This window comes from Monodelphis domestica, chromosome 4 (genome assembly GCF_027887165.1).
Source record: "Monodelphis domestica isolate mMonDom1 chromosome 4, mMonDom1.pri, whole genome shotgun sequence".
In the NCBI taxonomy this organism is placed as follows: domain Eukaryota; kingdom Metazoa; phylum Chordata; class Mammalia; order Didelphimorphia; family Didelphidae; genus Monodelphis; species Monodelphis domestica.
The window spans coordinates 279776450-279800556 of NC_077230.1; the positions used below are offsets into that span (position 1 = coordinate 279776450).

A 24107-nucleotide genomic window follows, 5' to 3' on the forward strand; every position below is an offset into this window, starting at 1 on the left:
CTATATCACAATTAAACCAGACTGTACAGGCACATGTTCTTATACGCAGTGGGGAAGAATACCTAACCCAGAGAACTTATATTGCCTTCTATGCACAATAAAGCTAATACTTACCTTGGGCACATAAGAAATAGATACTGTAAAACCTCCCAAAACATGAGTTCTACTTGAAAAATCACTGAAACTAAATGATTCGATTATCTTTCTCACAGACCTTTACTACTCATAGACTTTTAAATACATGGAAGATGGTAGAAATTTTACACAGAAGGGAATTATTTCTATATTCCTCTGCCCTATTATAATAATGTATATGATTAAAAAGAACCTAATAAAGACTGGTGATATCAATACATATGAAAGAATATTAACTGAAAGCAGAAAATAGGTTATTTTGCCAATAGATATCGATACACCAATATGGACAAAGTTCAAAATAAAAACATTTAGAATACATAAATATTTGTGTATACCTCTATAGGTTTTGGCTGCTTCATTAGATAACTGAAAATAAGTCTAATAATACAAAACATGGAGATAAATAAGGATTATTTCTCTGGCAAATACAACAGTTGTGAATGTTGTTTGTGACAATACAGAAGAAATGACATACAGCATATACCAGTGATGGTAAACCTTTTTGAGACTGAGTGCTGTGCTCCTCCCCACCATTGAGTGATGAGCACACCCTGTCCCTTCTTTAGCCCTCACAGGGGAGGGAGAAAGTGCTCCCATTGGGCTAATTGGCAGAGGGATGGGCGATGTGATAAAAATGTTGACAGGAGGGGGAAGGGAACAGCTCCACCAGAGTCACTCTGCCTTTCTAATAACGACCCTTGGGGTATGGGTGTGGGTGTGGGTCCCCATAGAGAGCACTCCAATGCCATCTTTGGCACCCATGCCATAGGTTCACCATCACTGGCATATGCCTTAAATGTTCCATAAGGTGGACACAAATATAACCAATCATTGGCTTCTGACTATACATCCTTGACATCTGAAATACTGGTTCTGAAGTGGTTCCCAGGAAGAGGAAAATATATGATAGGAGTAGTTCACCATTAATTCAAATATCCATGGGGTAGAAAGAATAAGCATGGCCAAAGGCTTCTGGTATGACCTTCACTTGCCCACAAGCCACAGACATTTCTCTCAAAAAGAGGAAGTGAATCAAAAGCTAATAACTATGAAATTCCAGAATGTCATTATTCCTGAATCAAGTGAATTTTTCTGGTAAGGAAAAAAGTACAGACTGGAAATTTTTAATATCAAAGTAACATTGACATATCCATTTCTTTTTAGCATTATGTAGGATTTGCACACTAGTACCATCACATAGTTATATACATCTACATTAATATCCTTTATTTCTCCCATCAGTCATCAATCTCAAAAATTAAAATTTTCTATATAAACATTATTATTTCACTAAATACCTGATATCTAAGGAATTCCAATGTAAGTTAAATTTAAAAAATAATCTTTTATATATCCAAAAAAATAAACTAATGGAAAAAAAGTGCTTCCAAGTAAAGCCTCATTATTCTAAAATCTTATTTCAGCATGAAAGACACTTTTCAAACTCACCTGTATGCTGCCGAACTCCACATTCTCATAGTGGAAATGTGCACATTCTGCCATTTTCGGAAAGTGACCTTTAGTAAAAGGCAATCTAAAACACATGAAAAGAAACAATTAAGAAAATAGTTTCTGAAGTCACAGACCAGTGAGTCTAATAAGAAAATTGCACAGCATTTTAGAGCTTGCACATGAAAACACATACACATAAAACCTGAATGATACAAAAAGCAATCAATTTCACCATAATGGGCAAAAAAAAAAACAAACCAGCATTCCCATAGGCCAGTGATGACAAACTTTTCAGAGATAAGACTGCCAAGTCCCACCACCCAGACCAAGAGTCATGCCCATCCCCCCATCTTGCCCCCCCAACTGTACTCTTACCACAGATGGGGCCATGGGGAGGGGGGAGGAGGAAGCACTCCCATTGGCTGTTGGGAAGAGGAGCGGATGAAGTGAGGAATGTCCTCAGTAGCATTGAGATGGGCAGGAGAAGAGCTCTGCCTCAAGTCTCTCTAGCTTTCTAATAACAAATTAACAGGTGACAGCAGCCATGCCCACAGAGAGGGTTTTGAATGCCCTTTTTGGCACATGTGCCACAGGTTCACCATTACTGCTATGGGCTCATACCCAAGAAATAAAATCAAGGGTCACAGGAAAGCATACCTTTAAGTCAACCATCAAAACTCATTTGTAAACATCCAGTTTCTAACTGGCAACAATAACAAGGCCAAACAAAATCACAATTTTACCTGTGAATGTTGTCACAGCCCATGAGTCCAGGATTGGTGGATCTAAGAGTGCAGAATGAACATTTTAACCTTTAGCTTTTTGCTTCCTGAAGTTGAGACCTAACTACTATCATAGACACATGCTATATCCCCCACCACCCCAAAAAAAAGGTTTGATTTCACAGGCTATTCTGGATAAAGCTATCATCTAAAAATATCATACAAAGATAATTTGGAGAGATTCCCTGCTTCTCCAAGACAAAAATATACAAAACGATCTGATCATTCAATCCTAGAATACAGTAATAACTTTTCTCACAACGATGAATAAAGGAGCTCATTAGACTATAAACCTTCCTTCTTTTGAATGGAGAATGAATGCTACATGATATTTTAAAAACAGAATTAGCAGAAATATTTGTAAACTCAATTACTCACATGTCTTTTGATTCAACAATCTGAATCTAAAGACAAACTATGTATCAGCAATACCAAGATAATACGTATAAATATGGTTAAAGTAAATATGCACAGTTATATCTATAGGTCAAAGAAATCAAAATAAAAAATTTTAGGCAACTAAAAGAATGTTTTTTTTTTAAGTCTTAAAACTCTGGAAAAATTATTGCTTACTTTTTCACATGTTTAACTTTCATACTTGCTGCACTGCCACAAGTCTTAAGAGATTCTCCAGGGATATCTGGGACATCTGCTCCTCTTGCCTAAAGAATAACAGGAAAGAACAAAATATCTGCAATCATTTTGACAGTAAATTATTTTAAAACAACAACACAGGATTACTTTAGTAATTGCCAACTTGCATTATAAAAACACAAAGTGCTTCTAAGTTGGAGAGAAATAATTGGTTTTATCCATGAAGAAAGAAGAACATTCTCAGCTAAGCTACTCTGATTTTCAGGCTCCTCAGCTCAAGCCTAAAATTGTGCTTACTAATTATAGGTCATGTGCAGGCTCCAAATAAGAAGTTCTCATGGCAGCACTACTACTTCTTCAAAAGAGCTGATATGAATCAGGTGAGTACTCCCTCTATTCCCTAGTAGGACTTGCCAGACAATATGCATTACCAGTATAAACTTCTGTATTACCTTACTACCACAAGGAAGCATTAGAGTACGACTTTCGGAAAGATTACATGAGAGAATATCTAAATAATTTAGTTTGGGTATAATGAAAAATAATGGGTCAACAAACGAACACAATTATAGTTTTCATCAGTAAGTCCTAATGTAACAGTCACTCTACAAAGAGCTAGAGATAAAAAATAAAATGAAAAGGTATCTGTTCTCAGGCAGCCTACCGTCTCCTAATGGAAAACAATATATTAGGAGAGTACTGGCCAGGGAAAGGAGTTTTGGTCCTGGGAATCATTGGAATTGACTAGCTACATAGAACAAATACTTGCAACAGTGATAGTGATGATATGATTATAAAGTCTAGAGTTAAAGTGGAGGGTGGGAAGAAGAGTTAATATATAGTGAAAATAGAGATATTAAGATGACTCCAGGTAGATTAGATGGATGGTATGGCAAGAATTCTCTAGTTTGAGGCTGCCTAGAATATAAAGGCTAAGTGAATTACTTAGATTCACTACCTCACCAATCAAAATACCTCAGCTCAAGGATGGGAATTACAAATACAGAACATTAACTACCCTGGAGGACTGAGAGAATGGTTTCTGGAGATCTATTCTTGAGATTTCAAATACAAATGGGGATAATCTGTACTGGGGTATGGAAGATGGCAAGATAGCCTGCATAAACAGATGTCTTTTTAAAAATATGGGGGTGGGGGGAGTGTTTCTAATTTCTTATGCTTTCTAACTGATAACAGTGTAGTAGTTGTGTATTTAGAGTTTAAAGGGAATTATAAAATGTATTGTGGTAGAACATCTGTTTACAGAAAAGGAAAAAGAACTATATAGGGGATATATGGCATATATGTTGATATCATGTCAAACACATTAAGCTCCCAGTTCCTCAATCTATTCCAACTCCCATTTCCATCTGTACTGGCTGTTTCCTGTGCCTAGAATCCTCTCTCTCCCAACCTCCAAATTCGAATCGTACCTTTGAGAATTTCAAGATTCCTTTGGAGACCTTCATATAAGACAGCTCAAATATCACCTTCATGAGAAAAACTTTTCATATTCACTAGCTGCTAATATCTAACCAATAAGGTTATCTTCCCTCAACCCAGGATTTCACTTACATTGAAAAGAGATTTATCATCAGTAATTGTTACCTCCTTCATCAGAATATAAATTTACTTAAGGCAAGGACTTTCTTTTTTTCTTCATATCACCAGATCTTAGCACAGTACTTATAATGTGAGTAAAGCATAATTCCTGGTATGAACTTAATAATTGCTGATTGATTGATTCAAATACCATGAGTTTCTCCTCCATTCTAAATCAATTATTTACATAAAGTCACAACCTTGATCTTGAATTCACCTAAAAGAATTCTATTTCCATGACCAAGAATTTGGCAATTCCATTAACTACTTAACTTCTATCATTGTTTCTTGCCCTAGGCCATACTCCTCCCAAAATAACTCCCTGCTTTCAGTAAAATGTACAATTCTACACTCTTAAGAACTCTAAGGCTAGCTTTGGCTACATTCTCTGGTTTCTCAATTTTGTCCTCTTGATGAACTAATTCAACTCTGTTACTATCCTGATGCTGGTCAAGTCACTTAACCCTATTATGCCCCAGATTCCTCACTTATAAAATGAAGGTTATGCAACTGATGGATTTCAAAGGTCTGATCTAGTCCTAAATCTATAAACTTATACTCTCATATCCCTAGCCACTTATCCTATTTTTGATGAGGGCATGTAAAACCCCAGCAATGGATTACTCCCAAAATCTGCATTCTGTACTTCTATCCTAATGTTCCAAAATAAAGCTGTTGTGAATGGCAAGATACTGTTATCTGGGTTCACAACAAAGTTATGTTATACAACAGTGATCAGTAGTAGTGAACCTTTTGGAGACAGAGTGTAATGCCCATCCACCCTGACTGTGTACAGTGCCCCTCCCTGCTACAAGTGCCAGGCATATCCCACACCCGCTCCCTTACCTCACACAGGGAAGGGAAAAAGTGCTCCCATTGGGCTACAGGGCAGAGGAGTAGGTGAGCTGAAAAAATATCATCAGGCACAGTGGGGAGTGGGAAGGGAGTAGTTGCACCCAAGTCCCTCTGCCTTTCTAGTAATGAACTGGGTCTGTGGGGTTGGCCACATGCCCAAAGAGAGTGCTCTCTGTATACCACCTTTGGCACCTGTGCCATAGGCTCGCCATCAACATTATATAATGTCAACTGAGTGATAACTCAAGGCAGTCCATAATCTCATTCATAGGATCAGTGAACTAACACTATTAGTTTTACTTTTACTATAGGCTAGATGCTGATAAATACAGGGATATAAAGAAAGAAAGGAAAAAACTGTATTCTCAAAGTGCTCACTATCCCAATACTTAAAACAACTACAGCCAAACAAGATACAGAAAATTTCAGAGGGACAGTAAAATAAAGGGAATAGGGAAAAACCTTCATACAGAATGTCAAGCTTTGGTTAGGACTAAAAGCAAGTCATGGAAGCTAAGAGATGTTCTGCAGCTTCATTTAGCAACATAGGAGTAAGAAAAAAGGCAATGAATGGTAAAAATAATCATTGGCTAAGAAATGATAGGTCAAGATCATTAGAAGGATAAAGCAGTAAGAGACTCAAGAGAAGAGGGCAGCATAGAGTTGAACTGTTCCACATAGTGATCATAATAAGGAGGGAGGAAGAGTAAGTACCTGGCTGATGTACTGAGAAAGAAATGAGGGATGGAGGGACAAAAGATCATACTGAAAATGAAGAACAGAGAACATCACCAAACTACAAGTTTATGTTATATAATCTTAACTGGGTTCTCATTGAGGCATATCAGATTTTTTACACCTTCCTAATCAATTCACTTTTCAACTTAGTTGAGTGGCTTTTAGAGACCTTTTCATTCCTCTTCAAGTATACTTCAGCTTTTACTTTTCCCATTTTCTCAGATGAGAAGAAAGTTCCAAGAATGAGAAATGGTAAGGGAAAATACTCATACGTTGGAGATATAGCGGCTTATGTAATGAACAGCAAAGAAATAAGTGGATAATAGTGTGACAAGGAAATCACTTTTAAAAGACTGATATATATTAATTTAAGGTCGCCAAGGAATTCAGCTATGTAATTCCTAAATGAAAACTCAAGTCAGCCGTCAACCTTTTATGGAGTTTTAATTACAAACAGGAGGAAGAAAGGAATTAGAGATAGAGAGATAGAGGGAGAGAGAAAGGGGAGAGAAGGGAATAGGGCTTAAATACCCCTTCTGTTTAGGCTGGGCCAAAAGGCCCAAGCCCTTAGATAGCTGGGGCAATGAAAGGAGATCAGTCCCTATTACTCACGTGACCAAAAATGGAGAAACAGTCTCCGGGGCCCCCACCTTCAGCTTCCTTCAGAGCAAGCTTCTCAGAGCACACCACAACCACTCCGACAAACTCCTCAACCACCACCCTGAGTCTTCAGACCCCTCTCTCTTTAAGGAAACCATCCAAGTTCCCTCCCCTCAGTTCTCACATCTACCAATCACTGTCCATCAATTTCCCTGTGCCAATGGAGGCTCTAGCTTAACCCAGGACCGCCCAGAGGTCTCTGGCTTTGCACATGTCTGTTGAAGGTCATATTTTCAAATAATTAAATCTTTGATCCTTTGCTACAGCCCTTCCTAAATCCTGTTAACCTGAGTAGGGTAGAGATTGGAATAATTATATTTTCATCTATGCTGCAGCCCTTCCTCAATCCTGTTAGGACTGAGTGGGTGGAGATTGATTCCAAGTATCTCCATTGTATCAATTCTAAAATCAATAATGACTCAAAGAAATTCCTGTTCTATGCTTAAGCATAGGTCAAAGTCCTTTCCATTGTTCAGCAAAAGGTTTCTGTCCTAAAGTAATCTTAAGAAGGGAGGAGGAGGGACTTCCGGTTAAGATGGCGGCTTAGAGAAAGCTAAAGTTCAGATCTCCGGAAAACCCTTCCCGACCGATCTCAAACTATAAGCTCCTAAGGCACCGAAATTCAAAACGATCAACAGCACAGACCCTGGGAACCCTCCTCCTGGACCTGGACCAGGTTCAAAAGGTACGGCTCCCCTCAAAAGCCAGAACCCGAGATCACTCGGGCCTCAGGGGTAGGAGCGCAGAGTCCAAGGCTCCCGGAAGCCGCAGCCCGGCCTGGCTCAGAGAGCAGGGTCCTCGGAACAACAACCCTCAGGGCCTTCTACCCGAGTCCCAGTGAAAGTTACTGCCTGGGGCTTCCGCTGCAGAGAGCTGGTCGAAACAACAGCAACCCTCAGGGCGGGCAAGACAGCCTCACGGACTGGATCCTGCTATCCAAGTCTCAGTGAAAGTCCTTGCCCTCGGAGCTTGGGGAAGCTGCAGCCCATCCCCCCTCAGGCCAACGAAACAGCCTCACGGCCAGCGATTCGATTCTGAAGGCAACTTCCGGAAAGCGAGCCGGGGGAGAGTGTGGCCTCGTGGTCCGACCCTTCCATTCCAGTTCCAGTGAGGTATATTCAGTTTAACCCAGGGAAAGCTCATAGAACCAACATCTGCCCAGGACTAAAGCCTCTGATCACCAGACAGAGATAAGAAAAGCTAATCCTCCACATTCAGAGATGGCAAACTCCACAGAAGCACAGAAGCCCCAAAATACCAAGAAAAATAAGAAGAAAGGGGCGACTTTGGACACATTCTATGGAGCCAAAATACAAAATACAGAGCAGATAGAAGAAGATATACAAGAAAATGCTCCAAAATCTTCCAAAGGAAATAGAAACTCTCCACAAACCCATGAAGAATTTGAATCAGAAATGACCAAAAAGATGGAAGCCCTCTGGGAGGAAAAGTGGGAAATAATGCAAAAGAAATTCACGCATCTACAAAACCAGTTTGACCAAACTGTAAAAGAAAACCAGGCTTTAAAGCAAGAACTAATAAAGCAAAGCCAAAACACCAAGAAATTAGAAGAGAACATATAATATCTCACCGGCAAGGTGATAGATCTGGAAAATAGAGGGAGAAGAGAAAATTTAAGAATAATTGGACTCCCAGAAAAGCCAGAAATAAACACCAAACTGGACATGGTGATACAAGATATAATCAAAGAAAATTGCCCAGAGATTCTAGAACAAGGGGGCAATACAGCCACTGACAGAGCTCAAAGAACACCTTCTACACTAAACCCCCAAAAGACAACTCCCAGGAATGTAATTGCCAAATTCCAAAGCTATCAAACAAAAGAAAAAATCATACAGGAAGCCAGAAAAAGACAATTTAGATATAAAGGAATGCCAATCAGGGTCACACAAGACCTTGCAAGTTCTACTCTGAATGATCGTAAGGCATGGAACATGATCTTCAGAAAGGCAAGAGAGCTGGGTCTCCAACCAAGAATCAGCTACCCAGCAAAACTGACTATATACTTCCAAGGGAAAGTATGGGCATTCAAAAAAATAGAAGACTTCCAACTTTTTACAAAGAAAAGACCAGAGCTCTGTGGAAAGTTTGATACCGAAAATCAAAGAGCAAGGAATACCTGAAAAGGTAAATATTAAGGAAAGGGGGAAAATGTTATCTTCTTCTTTTACTCAAACTCTCTTCTATAAGGACTACATTTATATCAATCTATGTATACTAACATGTGGGGAAAATGTAATGTATAAATAGAGGGTAAAGAAAGACCAAATAGAATAATGGTTCTCACACAAAGATTCACATGGGAAGGGGAGGGGAAGAAAACTCCTATAAGAAGGAGAGGAAGAGAGGGGGGGGTTTACTTAAACCTCAATCTCAGGGAAATCAACTCTGAGAGGGAAAAACATCCAGATCCATTGGGATCTTGAATTCTATCTTACCCAACAAGGGTAAGGAGAAGGGAAAACCAAGGGGGGGAGGGGGAGGGGGAGAACAAAAAGGGAGGGCAAGAGAGGGGGGAGGGGGAGGGAACAAAAAGGGAGGGACTAAAAAGAGAAACATCAAGGGAGGGGACATGGGGGACTGATTCAAAGTAAATCACTGGACTAAAAGGTAGAGCTGAAGAAGAAAAGGTTAGAATTAGGGAAGGCAATCAAAATGACAGGGAGTCCACAAATGACAATCATAACTTTGAACGTGAATGGGATGAACTCACCCATAAAACGTAGACAAATAGCAGAATGGATTAGAATCCAAAACTCTATCTTATGTTGTCTTCAAGAAACACACATGAGGCGGGTTGACACCCACAAGGTCAGAATTAAAGGATGGAGTAAGACCTTCTGGGCCTCAACTGATAGAAAGAAGGCAGGAGTGGTAATCATGATATCTGATAAAGCCAATGCAAAAATAGACCTGATCAAAAGGGATAGGGAAGGTAATTATATTTTGTTAAAAGGGACTCTAGACAACGAGGAAATATCATTAATCAACATGTATGCACCAAATAATATAGCACCCAAATTTCTAATGGAGAAACTAGGAGAATTGAAGGAAGAAATAGACAATAAAACCATACTAGTGGGAGACTTAAACCAACCATTATCAAATTTAGATAAATCAAATCAAAAAATAAATAAGAAAGAGGTAAAAGAAGTGAATGAAATCTTAGAAAAATTAGAATTAATAGACATATGGAGAAAAATAAATAGGGATAAAAAGGAATACACCTTCTTCTCAGCCCCACATGGCACATTCACAAAAATTGACCATACATTAGGTCACAGAAACATAGCACACAAATGCAAAAAAGCAGAAATAATGAATGCAGCCTTCTCAGATCACAAGGCAATAAAAATAATGATTAGTAATGGTACATGGAAAACCAAATCTAAAACCAATTGGAAATTAAACAATATGATACTCCAAAACCGTTTAGTTAAAGAAGAAATCATAGAAACAATTAATAATTTCATCAAGGAAAATGACAATGGCGAAACATCCTTTCAAACCTTTTGGGATGCAGCCAAAGCGGTAATCAGAGGCAAATTCATATCCCTGAAAGCTTATATTAACAAAAAAGGGAGAGCAGAGATCAATCAATTGGAAATGCAAATGAAAAAACTCGAAAGCGATCAAATTAAAAACCCCCAGCAGAAAACCAAATTAGAAATCCTAAAAATTAAGGGAGAAATTAATAAAATCGAAAGTGATAGAACTATTGATTTAATATATAAGACAAGAAGCTGGTACTTTGAAAAACAAACAAAATAGACAAAGTACTGGTCAATCTAATTAAAAAAAGGAAGGAAGAAAAGCAAATTCACAGCATTAAAGATGAAAAGGGGGACAGCACCTCCAATGAGGAGGAAATTAAGGCAATCATTAGAAATTACTTTGCCCAAATATAAGGCAATAAATACACCAATTTAGGAGAAATGGATGAATATATACAAAAATACAAACTGCCTAGACTAACAGAAGAGGAAATAGAATTCTTAAATAATCCCATATCAGAAATTGAAATCCATCAAGCCATCAAAGAACTTCCTAAGAAAAAATCCCCAGGGCCTGACGGATTCACCAGTGAATTCTATCAAACATTCAGAGAACAGTTAATCCCAATACTATACAAACTATTTGACATAATAAGCAAAGAGGGAGTTCTACCAAACTCCTTTTACGACACAAACATGGTACTGATTCCAAAACCAGGCAGGTCAAAAACAGAGAAAGAAAACTATAGGCCAATCTCCCTAATGAATATAGATGCAAAAATCTTAAATAGGATACTAGCAAAAAGACTCCAGCAAGTGATCAGAAAGATCATTCACCATGATCAAGTAGGATTCATACCAGGGATGCAGGGCTGGTTCAACATTAGGAAAACCATCCACATAATTGACCACATCAACAAGCAAACTAGCAAGAACCACATGATTATCTCAATAGATGCAGAAAAAGCCTTTGATAAAATACAACACCCATTCCTATTAAAAACACTAGAAAGCATAGGAACAGAAGGGTCATTCCTAAAAATAATAAACAGTATATATCTAAAACCAACAGCTAATATCATCTGCAATGGGGATAAACTAGATGCACTCCCAATAAGATCAGGAGTGAAACAAGGATGCCCATTATCACCTCTACTATTTGACATTGTACTAGAAACACTAGCAGTAGCAATTAGAGAAGATAAAGGAATTGAAGGCATCAAAATAGGCAAGTAGGAGACCAAGTTATCACTCTTTGCGGATGACATGATGGTCTACTTAAAGAATCCTAGAGATTCAACCAAAAAGCTAATTGAAATAATCAACAACTTTAGCAAAGTTGCAGGATACAAAATAAACCCACATAAATCATCAGCTTTTCTATATATCTCCAACACAGCTCAGCAGCAAGAACTAGAAAGAGAAATCCCATTCAAAATCACCTTAGACAAAATAAAATACCTAGGAATCTATCTCCCAAGACAAACACAGGAACTATATGAACACAACTACAAAACACTCGCCACACAACTAAAACTAGACTTGAACAAATGGAAAAACATTAACTGCTCATGGATAGGACGAGCCAATATAATAAAAATGACCATCCTACCCAAACTTATTTATCTATTTAGTGCCATACCCATTGAACTACCAAAATACTTCTTCACTGATTTAGAAAAAACCATAACAAAGTTCATTTGGAAGATCAAAAGATCAAGGATATCCAGGGAAATAATGAAAAAAAACACATATGATGGGGGCCTTGCAGTCCCTGACCTAAAACTATATTACAAAGCAGCAGTCATCAAAACAATTTGGTACTGGCTAAGAAACAGAAAGGAAGATCAGTGGAATAGACTGGGGGAAAGCGACCTCAGCAAGACAGTATACGATAAACCCAAAGATCCCAGCTTTTGGGACAAAAATCCACTATTCGACAAAAACTGCTGGGAAAATTGGAAGACAGTGTGGGAGAGACTAGGAATAGATCAACACCTCACACCCTACACCAAGATAAATTCAAAATGGGTGAGTGACTTAAACATAAAGAAGGAAACCATAAGTAAATTGGGTAAACACAGAATAGTATACATGTCAGACCTTTGGGAGGGGAAAGGCTTTAAAACCAAGCAAGATATAGAAAGAATCACAAAATGTAAAATAAATAATTTTGACTACATCAAACTTTTAAAAAGCTTTTGTACAAACAAAACCAATGTAACTAAAATCAGAAGGGAAACAACAAATTGGGAAAAAATCTTCATAGAAACCTCTGACAAAGGTTTAATTACTCATATTTATAAAGAGCTAAATCAATTGTACAAAAAATCAAGCCATTCTCCAATTGATAAATGGGCAAGGGAAATGGATAGGCAGTTCTCAGATAAAGAAATCAAAACTATTAACAAGCACATGAAGAAGTGTTCTACATCTCTTATAATCAGAGAGATGCAAATCAAAACAACTCTGAGGTATCACCTCACACCTAGCAGATTGGCTAACATAACAGCAAAGGAAAGTAATGAATGCTGGAGGGGATGTGGCAAAGTAGGGACATTAATTCATTGCTGGTGGAGTTGTGAACTGATCCAACCATTCTGGAGGGCAATTTGGAACTATGCCCAAAGGGCGACAAAAGAATATCTACCCTTTGACCCAGCCATAGCACTGCTGGGTCTGTACCCCAAAGAGATAATGGACACAAAGACTTGTACAAAAATATTCATAGCTGCGCTCTTTGTGGTGGCCCAAAACTGGAAAACGAGGGGATGCCCATCAATTGGGGAATGGCTGAACAAACTGTGGTATATGTTGGTGATGGAGTACTATTGTGCTAAAAGGAATAATAAAGTGGAGGAGTTCCATGGAGACTGGAACAACCTCCAGGAAGTGATGCAGAGCGAGAGGAGCAGAACCAGGAGAACATTGTACACAGAGACTAATACACTGTGGTATAATTGAACGTAATTGGCTTCTCCATTAGTGGCGGTGTAATGTCCCTGAACAACTTGCAGGGATCCAGGAGAAAAAAACACCATTCATAAGCAAAGGATAAACTATGGGAGTGGAAACACCGAGAAAAAGCAACTGCCTGAATACAGAGGTTGAGGGGACATGACAGAGGATAGACTCTAAATGAACACTCTAATGCAAATACTATCAACAAAGCAATGGGTTCAAATCAAGAAAACATCTAATGCCCAGTGGACTTACACGTCGGCTATGGGGGTGGGGGGGAGGAAAAGAAAATGATCTATGTCTTTAACGAATAATGCTTGGAAATGATCAAATAAAATATATTTTAAAAAAAAAAAGAAGGGAGGAGGAGGAACCTCCCATGCCAATGGGGTTCACATTCTAATAGCCAAGACCCACTATCAATAGGAAATTTTTCAAGTATGAAATTTCCCAATGGTGAAATTTCCAACATTTATAAGTCTAAGAAATTTTAAGGTTTACAATAGAGTGTGTAAAGAGTTGTAAGATATAAGAATAACAGTAACGTCTGAGTGTCCCAATTCATAAAGACAGTGTTTTAAATTTCCAAAAGAGGATATTATCTTTGATACTGGAAGTAATGGGAAACCAATGAATATGGGTGAGGAGGGAGGGAATGGGGAAAGAGAGAAAATTTGGTCAGACCACCACTTTGGGAATTATCAATTTGACAACTGAATAGCTGATGAACACAAAGTAAAGATACCAACAAGAGGTGACTGCAATACTCCAGGTATGAGGTAATCAAAATCCAAAACAATGTGGTGGCAGAGAAGAGTACATACAAACATGAGACATTATTGAGAAAAAAAATGAAAGAACTTGACAACTAATTGGATATAGGCAGGTGGGGAAAGGAGGTTATTTGTGACTAGGAGGATGGTTTTACCATTGACAGTAATGAGGAAGTTAGGAAGAGGAGAGGAATTGGGAGGAAAACAAAATAAGTTCTGTTTTGGATGCTTGAAATTTAAATATCTATGGGACACTCAGTTCAAGATGTGTAATAGATAACTGGAGATTTGGAATTGGAAGTCATGAGAGAACCTTGAGCTAGATCAGGGCCATCTGCATAAAAATGATAACTGAAACCATATGAGTTGATGAGATCAAGTGAAATAGTATAGAAGATAATAGGACCAAAATAGGGATTGAAGGATACACAACACTGAAAATCTGAGAAAAGAGTTAGAGAAGAACTAGAATAGAGCAGTGTCACAAAAACTTAGAAGAAAGAGAGTAACAAGTAGAAAGAGACTGACAGTGTCAAAGGCAACCAAGAAATTCAAGAAGTTTGACTTCTTGGTGAAAACATTAGATTCGACAATTCAGAAAGCATTAGTAACACTGCAGAGAAGAATTTCAGTTGAATGATAAGATCAGAAATGAGACTGCATAAAGTTAGGAACAAAGTGAGAAAAAAGGAAGTGGAAAGCATCTATTATAAGTGTACTTTTCAAGGAGTTTAGACACAACAGGCAGAAGTGAAATAGGACAATACCTAGTGGGGACAGATGGAAGAATTGAATATTTTCGTGGAGTGGGGGATGGGCAATATATGGACATCTTTGTAGGAAGTAAAGAAGACAGAGAACATCTAAAGATTAGTAAGGCAGTACGGATGATAGAAGAGATAATCTGCTGAAGAAAACAGTCTGGAATGAAATCAATTAGGCAAATCACGGAGTTTGCCTTGGTAAGGAGCAGAGAAACCTTTTCAGGTGAAAAAGGAATGGAGAATATCCTAGCAAAAAGTATATAAGAGAAATGAGATAAAAGTGGAGGAAATTTGGTGAATAGCCTTAATTTTTTTAGTGAAATATAACTCAAGGTTCTCATCTGAGAAAATGGGAAAAGGAAAAGCTGAAGGATACTTGAAGAGGAATGAAAAGGTCTGGAAAAGCCACTCAACTAAGTTGAAAAGTGAATTGATTAGGAAGGTGTAAAAAATCTGATATGCCTCAATGAGAACCCAGTTAAGATTATATAACATAAACTTGTAGTTTGGTGATGTTCTGCAGCTTCATTTAGCAACATAGGAGTAAGAAAAAAGGCAATGAATGGTAAAAATAATCATTGGCTAAGAAATGATAGGTCAAGATCATTAGAAGGATAAAGCAGTAAGAGACTCAAGAGAAGAGGGCAGCATAGAGTTGAACTGTTCCACATAGTGATCATAATAAGGAGGGAGGAAGAGTAAGTACCTGGCTGATGTACTGAGAAAGAAATGAGGGATGGAGGGACAAAAGATCATACTGAAAATGAAGAACAGAGTTTGGAGTTGCAAGTCAGAGAAAAAGTGGAATGACAACAGATTATGATCAAATAAAAGAATTTATGAACGTGAGTATAAAATACTTGTGAGTGATAGCAAGACCAAGAGTATAACCATCTGTGTGTGTATTGTTGCAGTGAGGTGGAAAAGTAGATCATGGGAAATGAGTAAATTGAGGAATTAGGGGTTTAGAGTATCTAAGAATACAGTTTGAAAAATTACAACCAATTTTTCATAATCAGTGAGATGAGGTAGATATAATAGTATGGAAATATGTTCATTAGTGAAAAATTAATTAAGGAACAGAGTTGGGAGATGGAATGCCAATAATGAGGAATAGCAAGAAGGCCAGGGTACCTGTAGAAAGCATTGAGGAGAGTACTATGTAAGAGGACTGGAAAGGTAGGAAAGGTACCAGTGATAGAGAGCTTTAAGTACAGGAGATTTCATATTTATCCTAGAGGTAATAGGGAACCAACCACTGGAGTTTCTTAAATAGCAAAGTAGCAGGGTCAGAAATGAACTTTCAGAAATCACTTTGGTAATTAATCAGAGGATAAAATTATGTGAGGAGAGATTTGAGGTAGGGAGAACAATCTGAAATATACTACAAAAGTCATAGTTTAGAAAAACTGTGTCTACACTCCAGGCCTTTCCACTGGATTAGTTGCATCTTAAAATGAAATACATTCAGGTGTTATTAAAATTATGAACAGTAGAGTGCAGCACTTCCAAATAAAAAAACTAATGAAATGAAGAACAAATTCTAATATAAAAAGCTGGTCATTAAGTATCTTCCTTTACATAGGCAAATGTTATAAACTCTACAAGCCATCTGAATTCTTCATACAGAGATTTAAGGCCAAGACTGTCTAAAAGATAAAACGAGTGTTCATGCTTCTCTGAGGAAAGAAAGAAGTCACAGTTTCAAGAATAATTGAAAAGATAAATGAAGGAGCATAAGAAAGCACAATTAACAAGTAAATTCATTAAAAGAATCTGTTTGTTTAACTAATAAAGGAATGTCCATACTAAAATAATGAATCTTATGAAATATTAAAATATTCTTAAAATTTTCTCATTTAGTAGAATACTTTCTTTTAATATTAATCTTTTCATTAAATACTTGCAATCCATAACATATTTGACAAGTACAAAATGAAAGTGTTGGCTAAACAACCGTTCTTTTGAAACTATACTGGAAAATCATGGAGTGGAAGCTCACTAAGGCAACAGCATAATGGAGCTGCCATAAAAGCTACTTATAACCTGGGTTGGATTCAGTACGGGGAAGATAACAAATCTTCTGTACTCAGAGTCAAGCCACATTTTTAGTTTTTTTCCAGAACATGTTAGGAGAGATAGAAAAGCAAGAATTTTGAAAACAAGTGCATAAACCAGAATGGTGAGAGAAATGAAAATTGTTCCATATAAGTGACTAGAGGACAGTTAGGCAGAAAAGGTATAGGGGAGGGGAGAAGGAATTAGAATATGATAGTATCTTGAAGTACTTGGGGTGCTGTTACATGGAAATGGAAGAACCAGGAGCGGTGAGTGATGGCTGTAGAGAAGCAAATTCAGTCCTGACAAAAGAAAAATCTTTCTACCAAAAAGAATTAGCCAAAAGAGAAAAGACTGCCTCGGAAGATATTAATTTACTATTCACTGAAAGTAGGCTAAATGCTCAAAAACTGGAGTAAGGATTCTTATTCAGATAAAATTCTATGATTTCATGAAACATTTAAATTAAAACTTTGCTAATTTAATATAACTTCCTTATATTACTAATTTTTCCATGCATGGATTGTTTATATATGGGTATCATGAGTCCTGTGTTTATGTTGTATGAAAGTTGTCTCTACATTCCCTCCCATACAGGTTGCATTAGTAGCCATGAATTAAATTATCATCTCTTCTTGCTGATAGAAATAATTTCCCTGCTAAGTTTACCTCTTGTATTATAAACTGCCTGCTAAATGTCTCATATCATGAAAGTCTGAAAGAACTCATAACATTTCCCTCAATTTACCAACCACATTAAAATTTCTCTATTTCTGTTCAGGATACTATCAACTTTCCAATCATTCAGCCATTTGAAAAAGCATTTTTAAGAATGTTTCGTTTTAGACACTGCAAGGCCTAGTACACAACCTAGAAATTTTAAAACTCTTCATTCTTGCTCACAAACCATGTTCTAAAAGTTTGTCAAGTTGTGTCCATTCTGATAGTAGAGAATATAAAATCAAAATAGACCTGGACCTCATCTGTCTTGATTAGTGAATGCAAACCAACCTAGCCCACTACATCTAACAGCTAGTCCCAGATCAAGATTGCCTTCCATATGTCTAGATAGTTGGATAGTTGGGTGGATGGATGGATGGATGGATGGATAGATAGAAATCTTGCTACCTGCTTTGCTTTTCCTTTAGCAATCCCACAACCCTCTCATCTAAATCTCCTCTTCTGAGAACAAAAATCAAATTAATACTACCACTATGTCTGGAAAGGAAATGGCAATCAAGTAGAGTCTCTTGCTCCACTCACCATTTTTAGGATTCCCTTGACCAAAACTACCTTCCTTAGAACTTCCTTATGTGTACTATCTCCCCGTGTGAGAATTGCAAGCTTCCTCAGGGTAGGGATTGTTTCATTTTTATACTTATAAGTCTAACTTCTAGCTAAATGCCTGGCACATAGTAAGGTCTTAAGTGCTTTTTCATTCATTCATTCATTCATTCATTCATTCATTCATTCAGAGAGGTTTTCCCAACTGTTGATAATAATTAAGTATGTAATTACTGTTGCTTTTCAATTTTTCATTGGACAGCATAAACTTTATAAAGCACAATGTATTAACTTTTAAACGTATATGTAATTAGTCAATAAAAACAATAAAAATTCTTCTTGCTATAATTTATATTGCAGTTTGTCTTTCTCCAGGGACAGGTAGAGGCAGAGTACAGCTTCTACCACATTAACTTTGCGTGCAACGCATCTATAAATGGACAAGATTTAAAAAAAATGTTTTTAATATATGTTACACTTAATTGGAAATATTTTTAGAATAATAACAGAAGAAATAACTGAATCCAAAAGCATGGATACCAGAATGAAATAAAACTATATGAAAACTTCCCAAATGACAAATGGACAAAGGATATGAACAGGAAATTCTCAAAGAAATTAAAGTCATCTTTAGTCATATGCAAAAATGCTCCAAAACAGTACTGACTGGAGAAATACAAATTAAAACAACTCTAAGGTACTACCTTACACCCATCAGAATGCCTTGACATGACCAAAAATGAAAATAATAAATAATTAATTTTGAAGATGTGAAAAAATCAAGACACTAATACACTGCTGGTGAAGCTGTGAACTGAAGCAACCATTCTAATGAAAAGTCTGGAACCATGCCGAAAGGTTGGTATTTAAAATGTGCCATTCATTTTTCACTTCAGAATATTTAATTATAACTCCTGGAAAATCTTAACTGAACACATAGAAATCCTGTATGAAAGTTTGCTGTGGAAAGATCTTTGAAATAAATCTTTTCTTATTTGAATATTATTATTTTTACTGTCAGATTAATTTTGATGATCTAAATTTATCATCACTTGTTTCTCTGTACTCTGTCTTTTAATCACTTTTTTCTTGCCTCCCATTTGAGAGAATTTTAAGGAGTTTCAAAATTGCAATGTTTTATTTATACAGCCCTTTTGGAAAGAAACATTGCTAAACAAGGAGGAGTAAATTCTGTATTCTATGACTTAGCAATACAACTACTAGGCCTATATCCAAAAGAGATTAAAGATACGGGAAAAGAACCTACCTATCCAAAAAAAGGTTTATACTTTCTCTTTTTGAGTGGCAAAGAATTGAAAAATAAAGGAATATCAATCAATTGAGGAATGGCTGAAAAAGTTGTAGCATATGATTTTAATGAAATGCTATTTTGCCACAAGAAATAGCAAATAAGATGATAACCAAAAAAAAAAAAGAAAGAAAGATTTATATTAAGGGGAACGCAAAATAAAATGAGCAGAACTAGGAGAATATTTTATATAATAACAATAATAATATATGATGATCAGATAAATTCTGAATGACTTAATTATTGTCAATATGAAAAAGAACCAGGTTTGACTGGGAGTTCAACCTCATGACACTTGGAGTGGAAACTCCTTTGAGAGGGGAGTTCTTAATTTTTGGAAGTGTAGATGGGAATCATGTAGTAGAACTTCCTGAGAGAAATCATCTCCTCATCCTTTCAAATTGAGACTGGTGAAGGAACTGCTGTCAGACTGACACATGGAGGCGGAGTCAATATGGCGGCAGAGGCAGCAAAAGTTCAGACCTCTGAAAACCCTTTCTTTCCAATTACAAACGAAATTATCCTAGGAGACTGAAAATCAAACCTAATAAGAAGACAGAGCCAAGGAAACCACCTGCTGGATTCAACTTAAAAGGTATGCCCCCAAAAGCCAGAACTCGAGAACACTCCGGTTTGAAGGAAAGGAAGAAGGAAGATCCTGGGATGCCTTCCCCCATCTCGAGCGCTAAGCCTCCAGCCACAGCTGGAACCTCTGGACAGGCAAAGATCCAGGTCTGGAGGGAGTACCTAGTGGGCAAAGCTGTGCCAGGCTCAGAGCATCCAACTCAGGGAGTAGGGAAGCAGTTAGAGAAGAAACAGAGCTCAGAACACGCACCCGAGGTGCAGCAGAGGAGACAATCCATATTGCCCCCTTCCCCCAAAGGTTTTGGCATCAGGGCACATCCAGCAACCCAGCTGGACTTAGTCCCATCAAAGCCTTAAGAAATCAGGGAAGCTCAAGCTCCAAAACACCTCCCCCAAAGACTGCTGGACTTAATCCCATCAAAGCCTCCAGAGGGCAAGGAAGCTGAAGCACCAACAACCCTCCCCCACAAACTGCTGAACCTAATCCTCTCAAGCCTCCAGAGGGCAGGGAAGCTCAAGCTCAAACACCTCTCCCCAACACACTGAGCAGAGATTTACTGACAAAACTCCAAGGGTAGAGGTAGAAACCAAAGCCCAAAACAACAATCAATCAATCAATCAATCAATTAATAAATAATAAATATAAAAGGCTCAAGTGCTCAGGCAACTGCAGGGAGTAAAGAAGGGGTAAATATGAGCAAACAACAGAAAAATAAAAAAGAAATTAGAATCAAACAGCTTTTATACAGTCAATGAATAAAGCGCAAACAGAAAAGAGAAGGATGAGGTAACACCAAGCAAAAAAAAAATAAATAAATAAACCCCAGCAAATTAGATACAGGCTCTGAAAGATGTCAAAATACAAATCAAAACACAATTAAGAGAGGCTGAAGACAACTGGGAAAAAGAAATTAAAAACTAAGATAAATCATCTGGAAACAGAAGCACTTGAACTAAAAAAGAGAAAATACTGTTTTAAAACTCAAAATTAACCAGCTTGAAAATGAGGCAAAGGAGATGAAAGATGAGGCACAGAGATGAAATATGAGGCAAAGGAGATGAAAGATGAGGCAAAGGAGATGAACTATGAGACAAAGAAAATGAAAGATGAACTCCAAAGAAAATCAGACTGGAAGGAGAAGGATGACCAAAAAGCAAGTGATGAAATCCAGATTTTAAGAACCAGAATACAACAACTAGAATCAAGTGACTTCGCAAGGCAATAGGACACTATAAAACAAATATAAAGAATGAAAAAAAATTGAGGAAAATATGAAACACCACAATCACAAAACAGAAGACTTAGAAAATTGTTCCAGGAGAGACGACTTAAGAATCATTGGTCTACCATGAGACCATTTCAAAAGAAAAACCCTGGACATCATACTACAGAAAATTATCCAAAAAAAAAAAAATTGACCCGATATTCAAGAACAAGAGGGAAAAGAGGAGATTAAAAGAAACAACTGATCACCTCCTGTACTAAATCCCCAACTGACAACACCCAGGAATGCTATAGCCAAATTCAAGAACTATCAGACAAAGGAAAAAATATTACAAGCTGCTAAAAAGAAGACATTCAGATACCATGGAACCACAGTGAAGATAACACAGGATCTATATGCATCTACACTGAAGGACCGAAAGCCATGGAATATGATATTCCAGAAAGCAAAGGAACTAGATCTACAAACAAGAATCAATTACCCAGCAAACCTGACTATATTCTTACAGGGGAAAGTATGGTCATTTAACAAAATAGAAGAATTCCAAGCATTTATAAAGAAAGTACCAAACCTGAACAGAAAATTTTATGTCCAAGCACAGAACTCAAGAGAATCATCAAAAGGTAAGTAAATTAGGGAAAAAGAAAAACAAAAGAAAAGAAACAAAAAAACATTTTTTTAAGAGTGCCAATAAGTTAAAATGATATGTTTCCCTATGAGAAAAGAGGTCATTGGTAAACCTTAAAAACTGTTATTATCACCTGGACAACTACAAGAATTACACATAGAGGGAAGAGTGAAAAACTGTATGAGATGAAAAGCAAAGCCATTAAAAGCCAAATATGTATATAGATATATGTATGCATAAATACATATATATGTGTGTATCTGTGTATATATATATATATATATATATATATATATATATATATATATATATATATATATATATTACAGCTAAAAAAAGAGGTTAATACAGAAAGAAATGAGAAATGAAACAAAAGGGGGTAGGGGGGAGAACATCAATAAACTGGAAGGGTAAAGTAGTTGAAAATGGGAAATACTCAACTCTTACATGCACTGAAATTGAATAAAAGTTAGAAGACTTTTTCCAATCCATTGAGGCAGAGAATTGACTTGCGCCCAATAGGGAAGTAGAAGGGTAAAAAAAAAATGGACTGGTGGGAGGGAAGCAGTACAAGGCAGGGAAAGGTTGGGGAGGGGGTAGTTTAAAAAGAATGTAAAGAAAATACGGGGGGGGGGGGGATAAGAAGGGAGAATATAGAAAGGGAAGAAAAAATAAAGGTGGGAAATAGGAGGACTGATTAAAAAACAAAACATTGGTGTATAAGGAAATAGTGAAAGAAGAAAAGGCAGGACAAGGAATAGAAATCAAAATGCTGGGAAATACACAACTAGTAATCATAACTCTGAATGTGAATGGAATAAACTCACCCATAAAATGCAAGCAAATAGCAGAGTGGATTAGAATACAAAACCCAACTATATGCTGTCTATAAGAAACACACATGAGGAAGGTAGACACCTATAGGGTAAAAGTAAGAGAATGGAGCCAAAATTGATTGGGCATCAACTGATAAAAAGAAGGCAGGAGTTGCAATCATGATAGCAGACAAAGCCAAAGTAAAAATATATCTAGATAAAAGAGATAGGTATAGTAATGACATCCTGATAAAAGGCAGTAAAGACAATGAGGAAATAGTACTCAACATGTATGCACCAAATGGCATTGTATCCAACTATCTAAAGCAGAAACTAGTGGAGCTCAAGTATGAAATAGATAGAAAAACAATATTAGTTGAACACCTAAACCTTACTCTATCAGAACTGGATAAATCAGACCAAAAAATGATAAGCAAAAGGTAAGAAAAGGGAATGAAATCTTAGAAAAATTAGAGTTAGTAGATATGTGGAGAAAAATAAATTGGAACAAAAAGGAATACACCTTCTTTTCAGGACCAAATTCACAAGGAACACCCATGTAATAGGGTATAAAAAGATTGCAAAAAGGTGCAAAAGAGCAGAAACAATAAATGCAAAGTTATCAGATCACAATGCAATGAAAAATAATAATTAGTAAGGGTACATGGAGAGGAAAATCAAAAATTAATTGGAAATTAAACAATACAATATTCCAAAATCAGTTAGAAGAACAAATCATAGAAACAATAACTTCATTGAAGATAATGACAATGATGAGATATACTATCAAAATCTATGGGGTGCAGCCAAAACAGTACTTGGGAAATTCATATCCTTGATTTCATATATTAACAAATTAGACAGGGCAGAGGTCAATGAATTGGGCAAGCAAATTAAAAATCTAGAAAGTGAACAAATTAAAAATGCTCAGATGAAGACTAAATTAGAGATCCTAAAAATCAAAGGAAAAATTAATAAAATTGAAAGTCAAAGAACTATTGATTTAATAAATAAGACTAGAAGTTGGTACTTTGAAAAATCAAATAAAATCGACAAAGTATCGGTCAATCTAATTTTAAAAAGTAAAGAAGAAAACCAAATTTATAGTATCCAAGATGAAAACTGAGACCTCACCTCTAATGAAGAGGAAATTAAGGCAATCATTAAAAATTATTACACCCAATTACATGGCAATATATATGGCAATCTAGGTACTATGGAAGAGTATTTACAAAAAATATAAATTGCCTAGACTAACAGAGGAAGAAATAAAACTACCTAAAAAACCCCATATTAGAAAAAAGAAATTGAACAAGCCATCAAAGAACTCCCTAAGAAAAAATCCCCAGGTCCAGATGGATTCAAAAA

General features: G+C 36.7%; 1 protein-coding gene across 6 annotated transcripts in view; it reads right to left on the reverse strand.

The window, feature by feature from the left end:
* ARHGAP32 (Rho GTPase activating protein 32) overlaps positions 1–24107 on the reverse strand; it is a 430718-nt gene that overhangs the window by 213184 nt on the left and 193427 nt on the right. For all 6 annotated transcript variants that reach the window (XM_056794599.1, XM_056794598.1, XM_056794601.1 and 3 more), the window contains 3 exons: positions 2946–3034; positions 2334–2375; positions 1588–1672 (listed from right to left, as the gene is read on the reverse strand). In XM_056794599.1, the coding sequence (XP_056650577.1) occupies positions 1588–1672; positions 2334–2375; positions 2946–3034 (216 nt within the window). The remainder of the gene's footprint in view (positions 1–1587; positions 1673–2333; positions 2376–2945; positions 3035–24107) is intronic.